This window comes from Erithacus rubecula (genome assembly GCF_903797595.1).
Source record: "Erithacus rubecula genome assembly, chromosome: 4".
In the NCBI taxonomy this organism is placed as follows: domain Eukaryota; kingdom Metazoa; phylum Chordata; class Aves; order Passeriformes; family Muscicapidae; genus Erithacus; species Erithacus rubecula.
The window spans coordinates 47,759,830-47,787,251 of record NC_136686.1 but is presented as its reverse complement, the minus strand read 5'-3'; the positions used below and the strand labels follow the sequence as shown (position 1 = coordinate 47,787,251).

Here is a 27,422-nt window from a genome sequence, read left to right as displayed (position 1 = left end):
ACTTGAATCCAAGTCTCTGCTTTCTCCAGATGAACACAGATTCTGGTTTTGTGTATCTCATTGTGTTGTGGTAATGCATCTATCTTTGCTTATCCTTCTGTAGAATAAAATGCTACCCATTTTATTTTAAGTTACTCATGTAACTTAGGAAATTTTATTCTAAACTTAGTTTCATCATGGGGAACCACTGCGGTACATCAGCCACATGTACATGGGGTACATTGTCAGAAACTGCCAGGGCAGTTTTTGACCAGAAGACCTTTACAAGATACCCAAATTTTGCTTTTTCTCCCCGACATTTGTTGCTTTCTTCTACTTTTAGTAAAATCTATGTTTATCTTTTTAATTCAGCTTTTCAATTGTTGAAGCCATGAAACTGCTTCATTTATATTCAGATATTAGGGGGTGTGTAGATCCCTGACAGTGTGTGGCAAAAAGCAATTTTTGCATTCCACATGTACACTGTCTGTAATGGAGGTGGAGGGGCACAGCAGGTGTGTGCTGGGTTGGCCTCGGCTGGCACCAGCTGCCCACCCAAACACTTCCCCACTCCCCTGCTCAGCAGGGCAGAGGAAGAAAGCAAGATGAAAATCTGATGGGTCAAGGCAGACAGATTACTTGCCAACCACCATCATGGGCAAAACAGATTTGACTTGGGGAAATCTATCAATAAAAATAGATTAGGATAGTGAGAAACAAAACCAAAACTACCCATGCTTTCCTTCTTCCCAGGTTCAACTTCACTCCTGATTCTTCCACTGTCCCACTCCCAGTGGCAGACAGGAATATGGAATGGGGATTGTGGTCAGCTTGTAACACTTTGCCTCTCCTTCCTCATGCTGTTCCTCTGCTCCAGTGTGGGGTCCCATCCACAGGATACAGCCTTTCATGAATTTTTCCAGCCTCTCTACTGTCTTTTGGGAACAGAGGTGCCCCACCGTGGCTCTCAGTGCCCTGGGATGGATGGGCTGGAACAGCTGGAATGTCTGTGTCTGACTCAGGGCAGCCTCAGAGAGCCCACCCCTGTACCCACCACTGTCAGTGGAAGTGTCCCACACTTCTGGGAACCTGAGAAACTGAGAATTCACAATGATGCCATGTGGACTGAGGAACATGAAAGGGTAAATGCACGAGTCTTGACCCCATGTCTCAGAAGAGAATTTAAAACAGCCACTGAACTTTACATGGTTGGATTTCTCATGGGAAAGCAGGCTGACTAATACTTTTTATCAATGTATCCTGTCAGCCTTGAATTTTAAGAACCCATTGTTTTTTATACCTTACTAAATCCAGGAAGAGAAATAAGAGTTTCAGCCCTTATTCCCAGGGCCTTACCAGAAGGCTGGAGTGGATGGAAAATCACCCAATGTGCCCAGCAGCCACCACAATGGTTCTCAGGTTTACAGGAATAAACAATGATTTTTATTATAAATGGATTTGCATGCCAGCTGAGGTTGGAGATTAGGCATTACAATTTCAAAACACTTTTCTTAGGTGAATCCTCAAGAATGGCTGTAAGGATTAGCTATTTTAATCTTCTTAAATTGCTACATACATATTGCATAGGGAAATTACAGATATCACTAGGCAGGCTTGGGGAATGAAGCATCTCCCATGCTCTTAGTAGGACCGTGTTTGTACCAAAAATGTTGGGGATGCCACTGTGAGAAAATTCCTAAAAATATTTTGAAAATTCCTGAAATTACTTTAAAATTCCTGAGATTACTTTATAATGGAATAGAAAGATTCTTTTAGCTTTTCTAAGAAAACTTAGTTCTACTTTAGAAATGTCATGTATTAATTACAGCAATAAATCAAGCATTTAATCCTACTGCCTAATGAGAATCTACACTGAACTCAACAGTAGAAAGTCTGGAATCTAGGTTTCACAATACAAAATAATTTTTCAGTTATCAACCTGAGCAATAATCAGTCTTGGTATTTCTCACACATCCTCTAAAGGGATTAAAAATATTATTTTTTTCTGTTGCCTACTATGCAATATTAAACACGAATAGGCCTATTGACTCTGAGAGACTTTGGCATTCATGTCACAGCTCTCACATCTGAACATTTAAGTTTAATGATTCCTAGGGGTTTCAAAATTTATTTATCTTAAAATGAAGGCAAAAATATAAAGAATTCTCTAATGCTCTGTGTTAAACAAATCCTATAGCTGCATTTGTGTGCATCTATAAATATGTGTGATTACATAAATATTAAAAGTACATTATGACACCACACTTCTAATCTGGAGAACATCTATAGCCTGTGCTTATGTCATCTGTTTATGTCTAATTAAACACAGTTCAGTGAAATTGAGTCAATGAATCTACAGGTATTTCCATCCAAGTAACAACATAGTCCTTCGAGTTTAGATGTTTCCTATTCTTTTTTGCTTGTTAGTATAGGAATCATTGATTCTATATTTAGTGCCAAATCTTGTTGCTCATTCCATAATGTACTATTTTGGCCACATAACCTTCATAAACTTCCCTGAAGTTTTAGGTTTAAACTGACAATAGAATCTAGCTTCTGGAATTCTCTCCATCACTTTCTAAACAAACTACATGAAATGAATTTTGTGACTTCAGTCTCTGTTGAAAAAGCATCCACACTATATGATAAAAAACCAAAAAGGCTTGTAAACCAAAATACTCTTGCAGTCTCTGAAAAAGCAGCTTTGTTGAAGTGTGCAACACATTAAAAGGACAGTGTAAGAAAGCTTGAACTGACGTGATCTTCACTGAACGCTTGGTCAAGACAAGCATTTAATTTTCCACTCCATTTAATCTGACATGTTTTATGATTGCTCTTTTTTTTTCACTGAAGTGATAGATTTATGACTAATAACACAGTGTGCTACTTTCTACACAATTTAAAATGAGTAACTTTATACTTGGATGAATCTTTTACTGAAAATTGTCTTTTAACTTGTGAAGAGAGGAATGATCATTCAGTAAGTACCTGCTTCATGAATTTCTTCTTGTCCAGTGTAGGAGGAAAAGACTTGCCCAAAGAATTTATATTGCTGTTCCCTGAAGTTGTTTTGCAGGTAGTCCATCAGCATAACATAGCCAGACTGCTGCATTGTAAGCACTTCACAGAATACAGCTAACTAGAAGACGAGAGGAAAAAAATAAGTTAGAAGTCATAAAAATTGACCAGATTCTGCTAATAGGCAGAAACTCTGGGAAAAAATTTTGGATAAAGTCTCACAGTTGAGTTAACCTGCATGGCATTGAAATTTTGTTCTTCTGCACTATCAATATATCTAATGGCTTACTCCACATGTATTTTTCTACCACTCTGCTGCTGGAGCTATGCTTTGCTTAGCATCACCATGTGGCTGGGGGAACATCCAAAAAATGTTTTGTACTCCTCTTTATCTGAGCTCCAAGTGCAGACAGCCTGGAATATGTTCTTACCCCATTTTAAGACAAAAAACTGCTCAGATTCTAGTACCAAATTATGAAAAAGGTTAAAGATAACACAATTAATATAGAGGCTTTCTAATTTAATAGCTGCATGAAGAACTTCTAGCTAGATAAAAGAAAAGCTTTGCTGTTGGGCTGGCAATGAATGCCATGAGCTTCTACCATATACATGCACATTGCTTTTTCTTTGGTGTTATGTACAGTTTTTTTGGCTTTACTATATTAAACAAATTACCTGGTTTTCAGAAATACTTATGGTATCTTTAAACACAATCCATTCAACTGTTTCAGAGCATGGAGGAGCTGATAGAGACCCATTATAAGTGTAATATTTGTCTGTTGCATTTGGCAAGAGATTCAGCAAAATAAATGGTTCTAAGGCAGCCTGTTTTCCTGAAAAAAAAAAAGAAAAATAGAGTTTGAAAACTAAAAAAAAATTAACTAATAAAGATAGTTAAAATACCACAGAAGCAATTAATAAATACAAATCACACTCTCCAGAAGAACTACTATTATAGGAACATGCTTATTTAGAGGTTTTGCAAAATTACATCTCCAGAGAGATGAGCAGACAAATAAATAATGAAGTATTCTATTTAGTTTGAAAGAGTACAGCTCAAACCCAACTTCACTTACTTGGAAAGGTGTAGTAAGTTACTTCAGTAACAAATAGAATAATTTTATTATATTTGTTTCAAAGAAAAAAGTTTTGTTAAATCTTTGTTCTAGGTCTCATGACATGGCTTCAAACTGTCCCCAGATTCATTCAAGTTGTTGAGTTTTTTGCAGCTGCCATACTGCTGCAGAAAATCACTGCCTGGGGAGCTGAGGGTTAATATTACTCATTATTGCAGAAGAAGAATTTCCGTGGATCAGGATTCTTTTTAAAGTGGTGATAATATAGTGAAAAACTGTGACAACTTTACATAAATCAGAAAACAATGCAAAGACCTCCTCCAGGAGAATATGTTCTGTGAAAATAGTATCTCATCTTTCAGGCCAGCACTTTACTGGATACCTTGCCAGCTGGGAGCAAGCATGAGGGATCACTGGAAATTCATCCACAGAAAGCCAAGTGCCTGCTGCTATGGCAGTAGGGTCCAGCAACAGAAATTGGCATAAATGGTAACAACTTCAGCAAGGCAGACTTTTCAGACTTTTTTCTTTACTGTCTGGTGCATCCAAAATAATGCTGCTTTTCACACCTTGCAATAGTGTAGATACTTATATAACTTATTTCAATCTACTCATTTCAAGTTCCTCCCTAAGTAAGTATTTACTTCTGAATATCTAATGAATTTTCAGACTGTGAATTAACTCATGCTTTTACAGGTATGTTACCTCTTCAGCTTTGTGCATATTTCTGACCTGTCTTTGTCTTCATAGTTCCTTACAAATTTGGTGGGAGCAGCAAATTGCATTAACAGTTGACTACAAGGGACTGATGCTTTTCTTCTCTGCAGTGACTTCTCTACTCTCCTTATTCATATATTGTGAAGGGGGAACATTTAGCAGTATTGAGAAAAGCACATCCTTCTGTTTCTCCTGTCAAAATGCTAATCAGCTTTCAGACAAAAGCTATCACTGCTATCTGGTATTTGTCTAATTAACATATTCTTCCCTCAGCAAAAATAAAGTCCATTTTATGTAGACGGTTGGGCACATGAAACTTCTCATTCATAACAAGAATTCTGCCATACGTTTTGCAGCTTTGGATTTCAGAATAACCTTTAATGAAACTGACAGCTTAGATTCTCAAAATCAAACACCTACAAACAATGATGAAAAACAGTTTGTCTAGAAGGAACAGGAGTGCTTCTCTGCAGAGCTTGAGAACTCAGCAACTGTGATTCAAATAAGCACAATACAGAAATGACTGACAAGGAAAATTCATGTATATCACAGACAGGGAGAGACTGTGGGCTTGTCCTCACAAGAAACAACTTGATTTAGTCATGACCTGATTTTCCTGAGCTCTTCTGCATTTTATTCAATAAAATTTTATTCTAAGCATTATTGAAGTGCCAGGTAGTGGCTCTACCTTGAATCTTGCTGCTGATACTTTTACAGCTCCTTCCAAGGCTGCAGGACAGCATCTGTCTTGATGTATTACTAGTTCTCCTTTTTGTTTCACAGAAGATGACACACAAAAGTAATGAATCTTAACCACTTTCTATTTCCATCTCCTATGTCTTTCTCATTTATGAAAGGTGTTCCCTTTTAAATTTGTTGAATGGTGTTTGTTTTCCAGAGGAAAAAGTAATCTTGATCTTAGTGTAACACATTTGAAGGCTTTTAAAACAGCTTTCTACATCCAAGCACCATTAAATAAAGGAAATCTGAGACAAGGATTCCTTAAAGCTACAGACAGGATGGAAGAATATATCCCTGTTCAAGACAGTGCTCATTCAGATTTATTCTTCTGCAAGACACCATGAAGCTGAGTTAGAACCTTTTTTGCTCTTCAGACTCTCACTCCTGGTTTGTATATATAACCAGGATATCCTTCCCCAGGAGCAGAATCTGGCACTTGCTTATGTTAGATTTCATGTGGTTGGTGATTGCCCAGTTCCCCTCTATCCAGATGACTTCTGTAATTTCTAACAAAATAGACATAACTGAGCAATAGAGAACCATGCTCCTCAATGTCTTAAAGGTTTCATAATCACACTGAAATGGAATTTAGTTCATAAGTAATCAATAAAACATGAAGGCAAACTTACCAAAACGACTAACACTATCTACTCCATTAATGATTGAATTATAATCTGGATTATCTTCTAGGCCAATCTGTTAAAAAGAAATTGCATATTTAACAGTACAGGCTTCATGCAAAGAAACTGTAAGTTACAATTTACCACCAAAATTATAGATGATTTAAAGCCAAACAAACTTATTTTGCCCATTTGCTTTTCTGCAAGAATAAATTGGAAAGATACATGCAATTTTTTAACTCAATGATTGCACATTGGAACCAGTTAAATTCAGTTTGAACATCTGCTGTGTTTCAAGGCTTATTAAATGACACAAAGATATATTTTGTTTACCTCAAACAAAATTGATAAAGCTCTTAACTTTCCACTTCCTTTAACTGCCTCTTCAAAATCTGTAAACTGATCTGCATCGTAGCAGTAGATTTGCATCTGCAATTAAAAATATATTCATATGTTATATGTAAAAAAATAGCAAAAATTAAACAATACAATTATTTATATTCCCATTTTGAGGAAAAACAAAATGAAAAAAAGAATTAAACAAGTGTAGGGATTTTTTTACCTATCTTGTGTTATCTGAGAATGTAGAATGGAATTCATCAACAATTAGCTGTGTAAAAACAACCTCTCTTGGAAAGCTATTAAGGATGCAGGAATTACCCTTTCAAGGAGCACAAAGGTTTCCATGCATAATGCAGTAAGCTAACTGGACACCCAATCTAGAGTACTTGGTGAAATGAATCTTTACATCAGTGATAAAACATGAATGATATGTCAAGATGCCTCTACTGCTTCTGCCTTGCAGTAAGTGTAGAAATGTAGTGGTAATATAAAATTACCAGGCACTTTGAACCCACATCTGATGGCTGTCATGAGCATTGGTTTTGTTGCACCCCTTTTTCTCTTTCTCCAGATGCAGCTGGGAAATCTCCTGCAGTGCTGGGTGACCAACAATTACAGGGAGTGACCTGCTCCTACCAGCCTTCTATGAGATGATGATGGAGAGTCTTCTCTGTGATGCCTTGCCAGGTCAGATGGAGTGTGATTGGGAATTTTTAAGTGGTTAGTGAGGTAAAAGAAATTACACTGTCCAGGTATTGCTTCTGGCTTACCACTTTTCCCCCATGTCTAGGCCAGCCCTGGCACTACAGCTTTGCTTTCACATAGAGGTTCAAAATGCTTGGAATGAGGAACAGCACAGTTGCCTGCCACAACTGCCTCTTTTTAACTGGAAAATGACACAAGGTCACGTTGAGGAAAGAGAGTTTGGCCTTTGAGCATCCCAGGAAGAGTTGCTCCTCTCCTCCACCCCACTCCCATGCTGCTGCAGCCCATTCTGCCAAACCAGGGGACAGTGCCCTGACTGCCTGTCAATGTGGCTGCACTCAGGACCTGCTCACATGCTCCTGGCACATCACTGCCAGCTCTATCCATGCCAGCAACATGGGCCACACTTTGTATCTGTAAGGCCCAGCAGCTCCCATGGGCTCTCAGCTAAACCCTGACTTCTTTGAAAAGTCCATTCACACTTTAAACAATGAACTGATGTGGAGTATGAGGGGCCAAATTCATAGGAGCTGAACATTTAGTGGAAACTTTGTCAGATTAGCAGAACTGACATCTAATATTATCTCAGAAGATGGGAAAAAAATGGAGTTTAGACACGTTCAACATACCACTAACCCTTTATACTGCCCTTCTAAAATGCATCATTTATTCTCAACTTGGATTTAAGCCTATATTTGCAAATAGACTTAAGAGATAAACAAAGGAATTTTGTAGAGTAGAAGTGGCAAAGAATGTCAAATTGTTGAAATCATCAAAATCAGTTCTATACTTTACCTCAAGAGGAAATTTTTGTCCTTCCAGGCTGTGCTCTGATCCATCTGACGACGCGTTGCATTTTCCCCAGTGAAAAATGATCTTGCTTGCTTTGAATATGGTGTCTGACCCACCTCCACTCACATAATAATCACTTGTCAGGTTAATTTCCACTGAAAAATTTGAGAAAGAGGGGAAAAAAAAGTGTCAATATAAAAGCCAGCCAAGGCATCTATAACTCTCATATTTCAAGTATTAAGTGCTAGAAGTTCAATATGATATGCTTATTTCTCTGTATTTCATAAGCAATTTGACAGGAAATTGGTTACTTAAACTAAGTAACAAGTGTAGCAATTAATTATTAGCATGGATAATATGTTCAATTTCATGCTGTAATTCATAAAATAGTAATTTAATGAAGTGCACTTGGTTTCCTGTTATCTGAAACTAAAAAAACTCCACTAAAAAGCTCAGAAAGATGTTCTAGCCACCAACTGTCTGTCTAGGAAAATAAATTCCTGAAGTACATACCTTCCTGAAAGAGTCTGTCTTTCTAAACTGTTTCTAACAAAAAGGAAAATACACACTTGCCCCTCATTTTTACCACAATTCTATATACAAATCACAAGGCAACATGACAAAAGAATATTTTAGCCAGTTCCTGGGAGGATTGTCTTGACATAAGACTCCTTAGCTGTGGAGCTGTCTCCCATGGGAAGAAGCAATGACAGGTCTTCAGCTGGACATAAACTGTAGATGGGACAGAGCATTTGTCTTCTGGAGAGAATGAGCAGGATGGGATTGACTGAAGCCTCACATTTTGGCTTTTCCATCTGCAGTGACTGTGAACTGCTTGACCTCTTAATAAAACTGCACCAATGCAGTTCATTTTCACTACATTCCTTTCCTCAGGACCTTAAAGACCATTTAAACAAACTTAGCAGTTCCTAGTATAATATCCAAATTGCTCTAGATGAGAAAGAGCTCAGTTCACTTTTAAGGACTTTAAAAGAACATTTTCTCAGGGGCATCTTGAAAAGACAAAGCAGCATTTATCTCAGCTACTAGGGCAGGAGGGGAGTAAGGGATTTGTGTAGTGGTATGTAGGAAGTACATGACACAAAGAACAGAAATTAGGAGCAATGATGCTGAACTGAACTAAAGCAAAAAGGATGATCTGGGGGTCCCACTGGGACTGGTAGAAGGTCAAAGAGAGGTGTTAAGAGATACCTTCCTTCACACCCATGCCCAAAACAAAGAACAGTACTTCTAACAAGCAGCCTTTATTTACTGCTTTTCTGGATTTAAAAGTGGTTGTAAAAAGATGTGTCTGACAATTTAGATGACACCATAAGCTTTTTTTCATGGCTGGGAATAATGGGCACCTGTAGGTATAAATTACTTCTTTCTAAAATGTAATTCTAAGATTGGTAAGACAAATCAGAACACAAAAGCACCTATTTCTCTTCTTTGACTGTTAGGAGGCGTCCATGTGAGTAATTCAGATGAAAGCTTCTAAATAATATGTGTCTATGTGTGGGTGAGATGAATCCCAACCTGAGTTTTTTGTAACTTCAACTCATCCATGAAGTGCTTTCAGATGAGTATGTAATTTATTTGTACTTTAAAAAAAAACAGTTTTTCCTACCCACTACAGACTCTAGATATACAGTAATAATTACCATAATTTCACAGCAAATGCCAACCTACTGTTTAGATTTAATGACAGGATAGTCACAATGTGTGATTGCTTTGGCTGTATCTGTCCATGCTCATAATTTTTGTTTGTGTGATTTCTGTTTCATTTAGCTCCTGTCATCACTGTTGTTTTGTTTATTTATTTAATAGATAAATTCAGAGTGCACCAGCTAAGTGAAATGAAAATGATCCATTAACAATTCTTGGTTGGTTGTTCATCCTATATCACTTTTTAGACCTCTTACCTCCAAAATGAAATCTGACTTTCTTACCTGTTTTGCCAGTGTTGCGGATGAAAGTATCTTCCAAAGTCTCCTTTTCCCATCCATGGAATTTAAGTTTCTTCAGATTCACATTAACTTGGGTAAGGTCTTCATCTATATTAATAGGTGATTGTTTGGCACCATTACAGGCAGAATATTTCTTGCCCCAGTTCTTTTGGTTCAAAGTTCCTAGAAATCAAAATATGTGGGATAAATAAATTTAAATCCAAACTGCCATTCATTCATTTTTTATTGTGGTAAAGTTAAAACACAGTTTTCAGTTTGAGATCAGAGTACCTGCTCTTCTTTTAGACTTTGTCTGTAGCAGTATTTAGCACACCTACCACTGATTCCTACCTTCAGCATTTCAGTCACACTCTGAGCATTCTAGACATCAACACATACATTCTTATAAATCTCTAAGGAAAGCATAAAACAACAACAAAACCCTCATGAACAATGTATATAAAACAAAAGAAAAGAAAAGAAAAAAAGCTTTCAGATGAATGGAATCAGCATGCAAAAAAACCGTGGGAATCGCTGGAAAACTATCCAAATTACTTTTAATCATACTAATGTTAATGCTCCTTTTGCCCAGTGAAGTCATCTACCCAGTAAGGTTTAAAGATCTAAAGAAGCAGTAAGTTGTTTTAAGAATTTCTCACCCAGAGAGGAAAAGGCAAACTGATTTTACCCTAGAAGAGGAAAAAAGGTGAGTGATGCTCTGTGTGAGAGCCTGGCTGCACAGCCCAGCTGTGCCTGTGGAGGGCTGTGCACTCCCACTCCAGCCATCTGTGCAGCTGGGCAGGGAGCAGCTCCTGGGCTGCACAAGGGCTTTCTGCAGGGCACAGGGGCTGTATGCCATCACACTGGGGGACAGACACAAAACAGGCACACAGACAGCATGGCCTTCACCAAAGCCTTGATCATTTTCGAGAAGTGTGCGAGTACTCCACAGATCAGTAGGATGCAGCAGCAGCAGCTCTGACAATCTTTTGTTTATATAACATACTAATATAAATAGAACAATATTTTGTGTATTTTAATGTTTTTGAAAACACGTATTTTTTTACTGACACAGAATTCTGGCAACATTTCAAAATGCTAATTAAAACCAAGAGTTAACAACACAGATGTAAGAAAATTGAATTACTTCAGTTAACTTCCCACTTACTAGTAGTTAAGACCTCGTATTAGTGTAGGAAGTGCATATATTTGAATTCTACTAGATAAGTTGAAATAAACCAATGCTAATTTACAGGCCAGTGTGCCACATCCAAGTCTGTCTGAAGATTTGCTATCTTGGACTCCAGGCAAGGACAGCTCTCATATTGCACTCAGAAAACTCATAGAGGGAAGAAGATAGGCAGTCAGTCATGTAACCATGACAATAGGCAGTAATACAAGATGCTCACCTGGACAGCCAGCTAGAAACAAACCTGAACTAAATTATTGAACAAGTTCAAGTCAAGTGAGTTACCAGTATCACCTTGCTGCATCAGAATCACTGCAAATGGTTTACAAACACATTTACTGCCTGCAAATAGCAACAGAAGAAACTGGCAGGCACAACACTCAAACAACCTAAAGGGAGTTCAAGCCACAGGCTTATGAATGTCAGCATCCTACAGGTGGGGACTTGAGCTCTGTACCAAGCAAGCACTGGTTCCAGTGGAAATGGCACACTGGGCCATTTGAGCTCCTCCTCAAGTCAGACTTGTCCTGGACTTTAGTTATCACTTATAATTTATCACCTGGTAAAATAATGCAATATCCTGATTTGTAATGCATAAGAAAAGAGTGGCTGATATTTCATCTCTTTCAGAAGTATCCCTTAAGGAATTCTGAGCTCAAGTCAACCAATAATTGGATATTAATCTGCTCAGATCTTCTATATGAATTTTCCAATAAATAATGAAAGCTTTTAACATCAAGAAAGAATTAAAAAAAAATAGATTACCTAATTTTTAAACAAAGTTTAAAAGAAAATCCTCCAAACAGGGTCAGAAAGAACAGAAATAACAACTCTCAGCTTGCCTTGTGCATCATTGCAAACAGGCTCCTGTTTCCAGGTCTGATTTCAGACAGCTCAGTGATTTTCCAAGCTGTAGGAAACTCTTCAAAGCTCTCTCCAGCTTTTCTGCCACTTTGGGTTGAGCCAGCTGTCCACAGCCATCCCTTGGAGTTAAGCTGCACTCCCTACTCCATGCTCTATTTCTTTTGCTCCTTTTGCCAAAGCCAAACACTTTCTCAGACTCCTGCAGTTACCTCAAGGCAGTAGAAATCTCCATTCTCTTTCCACTGACAATCCCATAGCTCACCTGCAGCCTGTCCTTCAGAACACCATATTTTTTTTCCAACATGCATTTCTGTTATTCTGTTCTTCCCATCACTGACAGGGAAAACATGCTCTTTCTCTTTTTCCCACTATGGTGCTTTTGGGAAATTTCTTCCATGCTTCTTTTGATGAAAGATATTATTGCATTTTTCATCTTGTCTTTAAATTCTCTACTGTCTACAATTACGTTCAGTAAAAACAAGCAAATTAAAACTAGAGAAACCATAATCTCCTTCCAACTTCCACAGTTTTGTATTGTGTGGTTTTGCATGTTGAACTTAAGTTCTTCAACTTGGCAGTCATTACTGTAGCTCAGTATGTAATAAAATCCTAACATGCATCTTGTGATAAAATTTGCAATCTTTGCTCATCCCAAAAGAGAGTGTGTAGCTGTAGCATTGATAAATAACTATGGAATAAAATGTACAGGAAATCAATGGCAGGGTCTGATCAGGAGCAGGAACAAGGGGAAGCCCCTAAGGAATGGAGTCTGAGAAGGAATGGAGAGCTGGAGTCCGGTCATGATGACCCAAATTACATTTCAGCAGCAAAATACATGTTTGTGCATGAATTTTGCAAATGGTGGAGCAGATATTGGGTATGTATATTAGCAAATATTACTGAACAATAAGAGTAGCAATATAGAGGGAAATAGTTGAGGTTGAGGACCAGATGTCCATACCAGATGTTTCTCAGAAGGTTTTTACCTCAGTCTAGCTCTGTCTGGTCCCATTGGCTGCTGAAGGGTGTAAAGTACTCACCTGCAACACAATTCCTGTTTGGTACCAGTTAAGATGAACCCATGCCACACACTGTGAGACAACTCTATCTTGCATACCAAAGCTAAGTAAGTGGGGTGCACACAGAATATTTGTCTCAAAAGTCCACTCCTGATCTGAATTAAAATGTTAATATAAATGCATCTGGTGTAGGCAGCAGGTGGTTGAAACTGCTGCAGTTTACATAAGTTGCTGAAAGCTGAAGTAAAAGTGAAAGAATTGAATGTTTTTAAACAGGAGCAGATTGTTTTACTATAGGTGTTACAATGGAAATCATAAATCGTAACTGTGCCAGCCATTTTGAAAAATATTGTTGGAACTGAGCTTTGAAAATGAATTCTCCCACAATGTGCTCTGGAAATCTGAGCAGAACAAAAATATATATCAGCACAATATATCTTCAAGAGTGCACAGAGGAAGAATGTTTGTCAAAGGTGCCAGATCTGAAAAAGTAACTGGCAACTCACAAAGCATTGGAATAAAACTGAACAAAGTAGATTGAATGGAGGTCTGCCTATACCATAACCCTTACCCGCCCTTTTGTCCAGGGCAGAATGTCTGAAGAAAATTTTCCTAGCCTTTCTTTCTAGGAAATGTTCATATCTAACTCTGATCCTCAACCTTAGCCCCTATGATTCCACTCCTACAATGAGCATCCAGTTCTCCTTCTGATTTCCACTTCAGCTCTCACAGAAAGAAAGAAAGAAAGAAAGATAGAAAGAAAGAAAGAAAGAAAGAAAGAAAGAAAGAAAGAAAGAAAGAAAGAAAGAAAGAAAGAAAGAAAGAAAGAAAGAAAGAAAGAAAGAAAGAAAGAAAGAAAGAAAGAAAGAAAGAAAGAAAGAAAGAAAGAAAGAAAGAAAGAAAGAAAGAAAGAAAGAAAGAAAGAAAGAAAGAAAGAGAAAGAGGTGCTGGAGTGTCCAGAGAAGGGCAACAGAGCAGGGTAAGGTTCTGGAGTCCAAATCTTATGAGGAGCAGCTGAGGAAGCTGGGGCTGTTTAACATGGAGAAAAAAAGGCTCAGGGAAGACCTTTAATGAAATGAATGTGAATCCTGGGTTTATTTTATAGATAAAGACAGCAGAAAAGAGAGATGGATTCTTCACCTCTACTTAATTTCTTCCTCTCTATTCTTCATCAGCATTTTCTTTCATGATGTTAAAATTGCTTCTATAAATATAGATTGCATGCACTAAGAGATTAAAGATAACCCCTCTGTGTGGACTGTTAATAATGGATTTGCCTTATCAAAAAATGTTATTGACTTATCACTTTGAAGTGTTAAGTGAATTCACTTATGTTCTTTTAGCAAACATGCTTTATCTAAGATATGAAAAAAACAGAAATAAGGCCACAAAAAGATATGCATACTTACAAAATTCAAATTCAGAGGCCAAATCAATGTTGCTCTGAACTTCAAAAATACAGGGTTGTTATACCCAAAGTTGCACAATACACTCTCTAATCCTCCAAGGCAGAAGAATGATTTTGTTCTCAATCTGGATGAGTGCACAACTGGCCCAAAGAGAGAAATTCTGCCAGTATGAGTCTCTTGGGAATCTTACCACAGCTCATATTCCAAAGGCTATAACATAAACTTTGCATTCTAGGGAAACATTATGGTTATCAAAAAATGGATGACATATGTTTCACATATTACTGAGTAGAAGGCAATGCTTCTGTGTTATCTTGATCTTCACTGTAAGGGTTTTAGGGATTTGGGTTTTTTCCCTCCAAAAGGCCCAACTACTCCCACAGCCTGATCATGATCAGTCTCGTAAGTTTATAAAAATTCTTAAGATTGGAAAATCCCTGAATTTAATGGATGAAATTACTTGTCCAGACAGAGTTGTAACTACAAAGAAGGAGTTTTGGATTCCAGGTTTGGGCTTTGCCATTTATTATGCCTGTCTCAGTGATGCAGTTGCTTGGAGCTTTTCCAACACTGGATTTCTGGCCAATATCTTGGTCAAGTTTTCAAAAATAAAATTGTACTGGTTTGGTTAAAGAAAGTCAGCCCACAGAGTAAACACAGAAAAATTTAATAGCATTTAAACACTCAAAGTTCAATACTAATAGAGTAACTTGCTTTTAAATGAGCAGAAGTCAAATAATATTTATCCCATGGACTTTTTCTGTCACTCATACAGTGACAAAGAAATTAATTCAGCACGTTTTCTTACTGTGAGGATGTAATATCTCAAACAAACAGAATCGACAGAAAATTCTAGCTGCTTTGCAACCAGATGCATTCATGCAAGCCAAATCATCTAATCACTTACTCCATTTAGCTCCTTATTCATAATTTTTGTATCTAAATATCAGCTTACCTAGACTATATCTTGTGCATTGTGTCTATGTGCACATAAACATGGATCATCTGTGAGAATACCCTGAAAGATGGCACATCACTAACCTGTATTCAGCTGAACCCTATCATGATAGGGTTAATCTCTTCTGCTCCTCATCTAAAATGTCCTCTACCACTTACTTCTTATTAAAATCTGTCATAGAAGATGTGTCAGGAAAATACTGATGAAACATTTTGCTATCTGCAGACTATGGCTCTTTCTTCAATTTTTGTTTGCTTATTTTTTGAACATAAATGATATGCTTTCTTCATATCTACAGTCATGGAGACATTGCTCAATAAAGTAGTCAAAAACCAACCAAGTAATAAAAAATGTTTTGTTTTTTTCACTTTATCTCCAGATAGAATAAACTACAGTTGTTGAGATACACTGGAAAATGAATCAGTTCTATTAACACAGTGGCTGTCTGATATTTTTTCTTCCTGGGACTCAGTCTGATGATTCATAGTCAGACTAAGTGAATTACTGAGCAAAATACATAGGATGATGAATGCCAGTGGACAGTTTTCCTTCATAATAGCAACTGTTTGCTGTTCCTCTTCTTTCATTGCCTAAAAGATCTGGCCATTGCAGGTTAGTTAGAAAACACACAATCAAATACTTCTGTCCTAGAGAAATATAGATTACCACAGATGCTCCATTTGCAGGGCACTCAATGGGACAGCTGTCCAGACTAGGAGAAGGATTATGGGAGAAATTCAGTCAACCTTTCAAGCTACCTGTTTTTTACTATTCTCATCTCATTGCTGCTGAATCTGCATATAACTGCAGCTAGATAATCATGTAGTTATATATAATGAAAACTTACCTCATATTTTTTTTATAATTACTGTAGTGTTATGATCTAAGCAATATTTTTCAACTAAGTATTAAGGAAAGAATTTGGTACAGTGCCAAATGAGAAAAAGTCCAGTAAAAACTAACACATTCTTCTTCCTGCTTTATTTAATTCCTGACAATATATGAAGCCCTAATTGGGCTTCATAACTTCTAACCTTGTTTCAAAGAATTCAGATTGTAGCAGTTATTTCCTTTACCTTCAGTAATACATTAAAGCATGAAATTCAATACAGAACTCTTGAGTTACAAGGATAATTTCAAGATCACAAATAACCAGAAGCAGAAAACAAAACTGAAATACATGGAACTGACTCACTTTTAGACTAAGAAATAAGCACCAAGAAACATGGCCTATGGTTTATTTTCATATAACATACACACATTTTAATTAGCTGTCAATGTGTCATGGCAACATTTGGTGTCCCACATGAGAGTGTTTGGTCTTCCACAAGAAGAGGACCCCCATCTGTTTTTCAGCTGTTTCACATGCTGCTAGCAGGGAAGGAAGAATAGAACAGGGCAGTCACAAGCTTTTTTCCCTCAAGCCACCCCAGTTTTGCAACATAAAAGCAAAATTTTTCAAACATGAGTAGTTAATCTGTACTTCCTAGAAGTAGAGCTTACTCCCAAAGATATGACTACTGTACATAGAAAAAGTGGAGGTTTATTGTCTTTCTGTGGCTGAACATGAGCATAAATGAAGCTTATGGTGGTATCTTCCTCTTCATATCATGCAAGTACCATTTTATGAGAAATGGAATAGCTGCATGTGAAAGAAATCGCATAGACACAAAGGCTGCACCAATTCTAAACAGGCTTAAAAATGCCCTGTAAAGGACTCTCAGCTGGAGCAAAGAAAGAGGAAGCTATAATCCATTCAAGCACAGCATTTAGCACCTGTCTGATAAGTGGTAGTTCATGCAGTCCCAGGAGATGAGCACAATGAATCTCATCTTCAGCAGCAAGAAATCTCATTTTTGCTGGAGTACAGATCACCTTCTAAGTCTAATGACTTGCATTATGGCACTACGTTAGTCTTCACCTTTCTCTCCTCATTACTACAAAGTAGACTCTACTGTATTTTAGAAATTATCTTGCATGACAGAACCAGGCACTCTGTAAAGAAACATAATGCAATGATGAATTTTAGAATAAAGTATATAATCTTCTTCTCAGTTCAGCAGATCTAACAATATTGGCTTTCACTGAGAAAATCAATAGAGTCTCCTTTTGTCTTCTATTGTGCTATGACCTCCCTCCTGTCCTCTTTTCTTTCCCCTGCTCTCTTCCCTCTATTCTCCCTCCCTCTTGGACCATTAAATGTTAACAGGCAGTCTGTTTAGCTCCATGAGAAGTCCTGTTGTGGTACAGCATAGGGGCACTTTTTCCTGTTATCAAACACATGTATTACTGTGTTGCTAACACCTAGGAAAATAACTCGGGTCAGCATTAGAAGAATAATACATTTCACAAAGGTCAAAGTCATGAGTTCTGATCCAAAGCCTGCTGAATTATAAAAATAATCCACAAATAGGTTATCCAGGCCTTGAATCAGATCGACTGTGAGCATATAAAACATCACCATTGAACAACAGTAGTGAATGCAAAACTCCCAAAAATATCCATCCAAAAAGTCAGCATTTAACTCTGAATAGCAAAAAGGCATTTATTTCAGCTGTAAAGAATAACATAAAGATCACAAAAAGAAAGGAATAGATAGGCATAAATCAAATAAGGACAAATATAAGTACAAAAGACTATCATGGATTACATCACTGGCCAGGGAGTCCCAGAGGCTGCCTGCAGGTAAATTACCCTAATGTCCAAAAGGACATACCAGTAATTCTGGTTCTTTGCTCCCCAGATTCTAATTTTCACAGAGTTTCAATTCTTATAAATGAAGTTCCTAAGTACTTCCAGAAGAACATTACACCATAGGACATTTGGATTACTTTTAGCATATTTAGCAGGATTTTGTATCACACTTCTATGGGAGTTTCAATACACACTCTGTTTGCATAATAAGGATAAAACGAGGTGGTGGGCAGAAATGTGTTATGCAGTATTATATTGAGCTATAGGGATTTCTTACACAGAGCCATAGCTTATGTGTGCTTATCTACACAATTGCTTATCATATTTGATTTTCTACTTTAGAAAGACAATTCTAGTTCATAAAATGGCCTTTTTGGCAAGAATTTTTGACTACAATGACTAAAAACATTAATTCTCTTTCTCTTACATCTCCAAAATAAAAGAAAATTCTTCAAAAACTTAAAAAAATCAACCCCTCCTAACATTATACAAATCTTCCTTCACTGATGGCATTCTTTTATTTGGACTAAATATAATTTCAGCATTACCATTATGTTTGTATTTTGTTCCAACACTTTGTACAGATATTTTCAGAACTGCCATAGCAATGTCAGTGGATGTATGTAACTGTTTCTCTGATAATCCATGTTAGGTTTAAATAATACTATTACCTGATTAAACTTTTTTGAGATTATCATATCCTCAAAAACACTCTTTATAAACTCTTCCACTGAGATATTTTATCCAGTCTTGATGTGATAACAGTATTATGTAAATTACACAGTGGATATTTATTTGAAGTAATTTTTACATAAACAAGTCATGCAGATCTCTGTTTTTCCTTTGCAAATGTATAAAAAAAATCTTAACCAGGCTTTAAAACCTTTCAGTACTAAGAACTCTCAAAGTCACTTTCATTGCTGAGCAGTTATTCTCAGGAGTGCAGAGCTAAAAGCTATTCAGCAGTAGGTGCAATCCACCTTGCTGCCATTGACAGGATTTTCTTCACAACTTTTTCATTCTCTCCTACAATGGATAATATTTGAAATGAGGGTGGAAGCAGCATCAACTGGATAGGTACACAACTCATTAATCTTTGGACAGCTGTGGTCTCACACCTATCTCAATCAGCCAGACTCTTGTACTTTCTTTGGCATCACTGTGATAAAATTTGCCTAAAATGTCTTGCTGCTTTTAGATACAAAGCTTTTTACTTAATATTTTCTGAAATGAAGACTTCATTGCACTGTTTGTGTTTAGAAACAAATAAAAACTGTCACTTACTTAATCCACCAAAGACAAAAGTTCAGATTGGGGAACTTTTCATATCATTACTAAATTTAAATTCACTAAACAGTTTGGTTGTTGTTTGGTTTTGTTTATAAATCCATGGCTAATACACAGAACTATACAATCTAATATACAATCTTCTTCCATAAAGATTGGTATAATCACTTTTCTTTGCCATTTTTCTATGGAGAAAGAAAATATTTTTTCATACACACACATGAGAAAGTAGAAGTGGATCTGAAGATCATGTTTCTTATTTTTCATATTTCACATTATTACGTAGGGATCAAATACATAAGGTACACTCTGTACACCTGCAAATAATGCATTTTTATTTTTTACTAAATAAACCATTTAAGCAGGAGGAGATCTAGAATATCACAGTGGATTAAAGGAATGACTCTTGGTCTGTTTATCTATTTTAATCAAGAAGTTATTCTGGAAGGATCAAGAGTAACACATGGTATTCCTGACCCACTAACATCACCTAACTATCAAGTGTCTCCCCAGTGCAGAGCAGTAATTTTCTTCTGCACAGAATTATGCTGTCACTCACATAAAGGATATTAGTGAGTCCTCAGAGGGGACTGAATGCACACAAATAACTTCAATACCAAGTCATCTCCAGTACTGAAGAATCCAAACACTTCTTGGTTTGTAAGGGCAAATTAAATTTTAATGGAATTTTATCTATTTTCTCCTTTCATTCTTGCTCTTGTTGGAAAATATCAATTTTATACTCAGGAAAAAAAATTATACTACCTGAAACACCTTGAATTTAAATATTTTGAAAATACACTTACGCATACTGAATTACTCCAGACTAAAAATTTTCAGACACGAATCTTGTCCATTCAGTCTGCAAAGAGTTGGACAGCCATAACTGAAACAGGTCTGTAAGCTGTTAGGACAAAGTCTCCCCAGTAGATGTTTATTGTGCATCCAACTGAATTGCAGTTAATCAAGGTAAAGATAGCAAGCCACATTAGAGTTCATAGATACCCAAGTTTTCACCAAAAGCTCCCCTAAATATTCTATCACTATTTGTGCCCTAAGATACTGTTGATTTGACTAAGCTGAGGAATCAAAATCAAAGCCCATTTTGGGTACACAGACTCATCATCCCTTGCCACAATCTCTCAAGGCACAGATCCACCTGCTATGGGCCTCGTCACCCTCAGAGTACACAGCACCAAGAAGCTGCAGCAGAGCCTCCTGCTCTTCAGGGACATTCTAGGCAATGCCCATTTTAATACAATATCCCAGCATTTACAGCCAGGCAGTGTATTTTGGCACAATGTGATTATGCTCCTCAGCCAAAAGAAAATGATTCACCATCCGTATTTTGCATTTCCATGATAACGCCTGAGAATAATTATAAGGGAAGGAGAACAAGTCATCTCCACTCATTCTGCCAGTGCTGCAGCATGGTGAGGCTAGAAATTCAAGCATCATTGGGCCTTAAAAAGATAAGGAGAGGGATGGCTGATTTTGTAGCCCAGCAGCTGGAGTGTTCAGCAGGGATGACACAAATGGGCTGAGGCAGGCACCTTTCTGCAAACTGGTGTATTCTGAAGAAAATAACTCCCCCTTGTGCTATTTATGTGCTTAATGCAGGTGCCTAACTTTGAATTGTGAAGTTAAAGAAGATATATCTTCTTCACCATCAGCACTCTTACAATGGGACACTCTAAACCTTTGTGCTCTTGAGAAGTCTACACAGAACTTACTGCAAAATTCCTCATGGAATTCCCTCACTGGCACACATAAACCCTAAATCAGAGTCTATTTCTTCTGTAGTATTACTCTGGTGTGTTGGTTCTCATTTGAATTAGGTCTCAGCCTCACAACCAGACAGATGTGCAGACTGTGCTATTCTGGTCACAGAACCTACTGATGGCCATGAAACACCTTGTGTCTGTTCATATAAATAGATCATATCTCTGTAGCAAAACATACTCCAATTACAGCAAGTAATTGTTAAAAATTATTAAATATAATCAACTTCTTGTTGATTTATCAATGCTATTCCAGCTCAATGGCCAGTGTATGCAATATTGCAACAAATAGCACAGCATGCATTTAGAGTTTTCTGACACAGTTCCATACCTATTTAATCATAGAATGATAGAAGCCCAGGTTTGAAGGGATCTCAATCATTATCTGGTTCAACCTTACCTAGCAAAAGCAGAGTGTAGAAAAGATGGCCCAGCACCCTGTCCAGCTGAATCTTACAAGTGTCCAGGATGAGAAATCCACCACTTCCCTGGGGAGATTATTTCAATGCCTGACTATTCTTATTTTGAAAAATTTTCCTCTTGTGACCAAAGTCACAAAACCTCCATTGACCTAAATTTGAATCAAATTATGATGCCTAATTACTATAATCTCAAACAAGAAACTCAGATTGCATACTGTCATCATTTAGCCTCTAACCAACAACTATATACTGTGCAGATGTTTGCCCACTCTCCACACCAAGTGGGATGGAAAGATAATCAGAAAAAGAGTAAAAACTCATGGGTTGACATACAGACAGTTTAATTGGAAATTACAGTAAATTACAATAGTAATGTTGATAATACTATTGACAACAATAATGAAAAAGGAGGGAGAGAGGAATAAAACCAAAGAGAAACAAGTAATGCACAATAAACTTGTCATCACCCACTGACCCTGTTCCCCAGCAGCAATTGGCTTCCACCCAGCCAACTCCCCTGAGTTTACAGGCTGAGTCAGATAGAATTTAGGGAATATTTTTGGCCAGCCTGGGTCACCTGTTCTAGCTGTTCTCCCTCACAGGGCCACCTCCCCACTGGCAGAGCATGGGAAACTGAAAAGCCCTTTACTGAAGGTAAGCACTACTTTGCAACAATTAAAACATCAGTGTGTTATTAACATTATTCTCATACTAAATTCAAAAAACAGCACTGTAGCAGCTAAGAAGTAGAAAATTAACTGTATCCAAGCCAAAACCAACACACATGAGAAATAATCAGGGAAATTAGAGAAGAAAGCTCACCTAGTTTATGAAAAGTATAAACCAAACACTTAGTAGTCTGAAATACTATTTTTTCTTTTTTTCTTTTTTTTTTTCTTTTAAGAATTTATCTTTTGCTTACCATGTGTACTCTACAGCACAATGTATCAGTCTCTCCTCTCTCTCTAATTTTTTGAGAACCTGTGTATGACTTCTCTCTAATCAGGGTAGCTGTGGATGGCTAATGTAGGCATTGATTACCTTGGAAATTGGATGGAATTGGGCAATTGGGGTGGAAAAAGTGGCAAAAGCTTATGATCATTAAAGAGAAGATAAAGACCTGAGTTTCTAGCTAAGGCATATCACACAGGCAAGACATAGTAAAGCCTGAGCACTGAATCTTCATCTCTTGCTATAGTTTTGAAGATACAAAAATGCTAATCTCATTCTTGAGGAACTTGCACAACATTTACACAGATATCTCAATCTGAGGGACTGATCAAAAAACCCTATAGGTAAATTATATGGTTCTTCTGCATCAATTCTAAAATAGTGAATAATGTATTACATTAGAAGAAGGTGGGAGCTTGGGAGTGGGAAAGAAAGGCAAAAGAACGATGGAAATGAAAGCTGCTGAGAAAATGCAGAGACAGATTCCTGCATATGTAATTGTGAAGTCTTTGAAAATAATTTTTCTCTGCTGTAGGCAACAACAACTTTTCCCTTCATGAGAACAAGCTCTATCTTGGAATAATACCCAGAATCTTTTGTCTCCAGAACAGCCTACCTCCCTGTGGGGTAACATCAAATCTAGAGATTCAGTGAGTGTAGTTTCCATGGAATTGTTTCTGCAAAGAAAAGATGTTTTTGGCTTCACAGAATATACTGCCAGTTTGTGACTGTGAGTCACAGGAGATCTGGTGAAAATAATTTTTTTTCTATATTGCCTGTACTTTTGCTAATATCCTGTCACACTGCAGTTCTGATAAATAGTTCCTTGACTCATTGTTGTATTTGAAACTCTCATTCTGTGGAGATTTACCATTGCAAACTTTTATTGAGACTCACTCACCCTTATTATCTCTGAGCTTGCCATGTTCTGTTATTTCCTTTCTTCTCTGGTTTCATAATTATCTTTTTGTGTGAGATTCTTACTTGGAATCACAGAACCACAGAACAGCTAAGGATGGCAGGGATCTCTGGGGCTCTTTATACAACCCTCTGCTCAGTTTAGGTCATCTAAAGCCAGTTACCTAGGATTATGTGCAGATGGCTTTTGAGTATCTCCAGGCATGCAGATTCCACAATTCTGGACAACCTGAGTCAGTGCTCAGTTCCTGTCACAGGAAAAAAGGTGTTTTCCAAAATTTAAAGGGATCCTCCTGTGTTTCAGATTCTGCCTTTTGTGTTCACTGGACTCACTCTAATCACAGAATCACAGAATCACAGAATCACAGAATCACAGAATCACAGAATGGGTTGGGTTGGATTGGGTTGGGTTAGAAGGGACCTCAGAATCTTCTAGTTTCACCCCCTCTGCCATGGGCTGGGGCACCTTTCACTAGCCCACATTGCTCAGAGCACCATCTATACATCCATAACTTCTGTACTGAAGAGTCCAGAACCTGTACTCCAGGTGTGCCTCACCAGGGATGAATACAGGGGAAGGATCACCTCCCCCTTCCTGCTGGCATTACCCTACCTGATGCAGTTCAGGTCACCATTAACTTTTTTTTTTTTTTTTTTTTTTTTTTTTTTTTTTTTTTTTTTTTTTTTCTGCAAGGACACATTGTTGATTTATGACAACCAGGACTCCCAGGTCCTTTTCTACAAATCTGCTTTCCAGCTGGTTGTCTCCCAGCATGTGCTGGTGCCTGAGGATCTTCCTTCCCAGGTGCAGGACCTTGCACTTTCCTATATTCAACTTCATGAGGTTCCTGCCAGTCCATTTCTCCAGTTTAATGAGGTCCCTCAGCACTCCTCAGAGTTGTATCTCATCAGCAATCTTGCTGAGGATCCACTCTGCCCCATCATCCAAACCACTGACCAAGACAGACAGTATTACTTTTTTCCAGTATTACTTTTTTCCAGTATTACTCTTTTCCCATTAGGCTGAACCTTGTAAAGAAAAAGGTAATATGAACTTGTTAAGTCAGAAAGAAAATGTCTTCACTACAACTACATAAACTCTATCAGAGCTAAGAGCTCCTGAGGTATTACAGGTACTCTGCATGGCCATCCTGGGCCCCTCTCATTTGTGAGATGAGTTGAGCACACTGCTCCACACCTTGGAAAATCATATTCCATGGGCACACTGGCAAAATCAGTAGGCACAGCCTGAAGAGCAGTGTTCTTGCTTCTGCACTGTCAACCTGTAATATTACTGCTATTCTACCAAACTGAAATACTGAGGGGCACTCTGAGGGTCTCATGATGCTGGCATTCAGACTCTCATCAAGGAGGGATTTTGTTGACAATTGTGTCCTTGTCCAACTTCTTAGCTGAGCAGAATTTAATTAAAACACGTCTCCTGAGAACACTTGATCAGTGTTCAAATAATCCTCAGCTTGCAGACACAGAGCACTGAGGGAGCTTTACTGCCTGCCCTTGCCCACTCTGCATTCCCATGTCCTTGGCTTGGCTGCAGCTGTATATCTGCATAAACTCATCCCTTCAGATTAGGTCTGACAACTCCCACTTTGACAGTAAGTAGAGACCATTGAAAGTCTGTAAAGCTTGATCTTACCTTTAATTTGGTACATAATTTAATTTGATATTAGGATGAACTCCTAGTTGCATAAAATAAATATTGCCATTACACATACCATAATGGTTCCCTTGTTAATGATGCTGCTGATGAATGCTAAAATTTTGGCAGATGTCCTTCTCCAGATGTGCTTCTTAAATAGCCATTTAGGATAGAGAATTTCCAATCCCCTGCTTTATAATTTTTACAGTTCTCACCCCTGTACACACTGGGCATTTTACAGAGCACAAATATGTAAGAACTTACTCCATTTTAATTGGCTTTGAAAACAAAATGTTTCTTTAGAAATACTGCAGAAAACGAAGTGTCATTGGCCGTATACTGTTGCTTCTTCAGTATCTGGCCAGGACTGAAATGGTGGTAGCTAACATTGAAAACAAATTTTCCAATTTTCAGCTGCAGTAGTCTAATGATTGCTTAAGGGATAACAGGGATAACTCATGAGAGAGCTAAAGAAAAAGGAGAACTTGCATTCAAGAAAGGTGATTAGTGTTGTGGGTTCCTGTGAAGCATTAACTTGACAGCCATGTTCAAGTCAATGATATTTTTGTTCTCTCCTCCCTACTGAGAGTATTGTTTCAAAAAGGGTCATCAGTTTGCATATCTGGCATCTACTTACATTGTTTAAAAATCTTACAAGACTCCCATTAGAATAATGGGTCCTGACATATATTTCCTAATTTGCTGTATGATATAACTACTATGGACAACTATAATCATACTCCAACTGCTGCTTTCAAAAGAGGTTTTTAAAAATTGCTCTATTGATCTGAGACATAAAACTACATCTGTGATGGTACAAACAACGTCCTGTGGGACAACAACATTAATATTTTATTAATAACTTATTGCATAGTCTTCCTACATGAGCTGTGGAATGTAAAAACAATCTTCATTGAAGTAGAGGAGGAAAAAGAAAAAGTGGGTATACAAATAACTTCTGAGAAATATTTAGTAATTTCAAGATTGCCTAAGCTGCATTTCTGCTTAAGATATTATTGGCTTTTAAACTGCAGGTTTGCTGCTCTGCATAAAATTTAAAGGATGCTCATTGCCAAATCAAAACCTGGCCAGTCATTTTCAAGAAAACCAAATTACTTGTTTTGGAGGAGCACATTTGTCGTTTGACATCACATTGTCTATTTTTAGACGATTCTTTCTCATGAGCATCTATATGCCATTGTTTTACTCAAACAAAAAACAGACACTGAGGGGAACATGGACAGAAGTTTCTGGCCATCTCTCTGCCGCAGTGCACAGGCTCAATGCAATATATCTAATGTGTCTGGTGAAACATGCTGCGCAGCCGAAGGCAAAAGGACTTGAAGGGGAGAGCCAGTGCTCATAAATTAATTGCTTTTTTCTCTTCACTGGCTATATTGAAGGCAGCCACCTTTCAAAGGCCAGTCCAAAACGTCCAATCAATTTTCTCTTAATGGCAATGGGAATGATGGCCACAGATCATATTCCACTGCTTCTGCACTAGTGATAAGAGCACTGGATGAGGAAGCAGTGATTGGAATTTTTGGTTGTATTCTTCCTGACACTGTTATGCCAAAATATTGAGAAAAGGCCTAACCAGTAAAAGAGAGAGGTGTCCACCCTTTCCAAGAAGGCTGGCCTCTGGGCAGCAAGAGACCTCTGCTCTCAAGCTGAAAAGAAGCCTGACCTCACCTTGTGTTTTCAGCATTTAGGGTAGAGGAAGGGGGACAAGGGAACAGTCTGAAGTTTTGTCTCTCCTTTTAGGACTTGGTTTTGCCTTTCACTCAGAGATAATATAATCTGAGAGGTGGAGAAGCTTCACCTGGAATCTCAATTCCAGTGAGCTGTGCTAATTTGCAGGAAAATTGTACCATACTGTGGCAAGAAGAAAGGAGCTGTACAAAATTAAATAAGACTACAAGCTGCAAATTTATGTGGAATGGGCAACATAGAGAACACAAATACATAAAAAGAAAATTGAATATATCCTCAAGGGGCATTTCTATTGGAAAAGTATTGCTTGATTGTGTATTTAATGTCACTTTAACTAATTAATAGCAGTGGATGCTTAATTTTAAAATAAAGAAGAGGACAAGTGATACTTGAGCCTGATGAACATGATGTCCTTATGAAGAGATAGACAGCCCTGCTCCTCATATACACCAGCACTTCTGTGCTCTGCTGCCAGAAAATACCCCAGTGATTTCTGACAACTAGAATAGTCACTCCAAGGGTTACAGAATTACATCAGAGGGAAGAATAAAGATGTTTTGGAAATGACAGACACATTTTTTCATGACTGCACCTCTACCTTCCAATCAGCAAAGCACA

General features: G+C 37.6%; 1 protein-coding gene across 6 annotated transcripts in view; it reads right to left on the bottom strand.

Annotated features, from left to right (window-relative positions):
* The window catches only part of PTPRZ1 (protein tyrosine phosphatase receptor type Z1), a 127,748-nt gene that overhangs the window by 46,149 nt on the left and 54,177 nt on the right, over positions 1-27,422 (bottom strand). For all 6 annotated transcript variants that reach the window (XM_079303049.1, XM_079303052.1, XM_079303053.1 and 3 more), the window contains exons 3-8: positions 9,943-10,122; positions 7,994-8,145; positions 6,485-6,580; positions 6,161-6,227; positions 3,673-3,830; positions 2,968-3,118 (exon numbers count right to left, since the gene is read on the bottom strand). In XM_079303049.1, the coding sequence (XP_079159175.1) occupies positions 2,968-3,118; positions 3,673-3,830; positions 6,161-6,227; positions 6,485-6,580; positions 7,994-8,145; positions 9,943-10,122 (804 nt within the window). The remainder of the gene's footprint in view (positions 1-2,967; positions 3,119-3,672; positions 3,831-6,160; positions 6,228-6,484; positions 6,581-7,993; positions 8,146-9,942; positions 10,123-27,422) is intronic.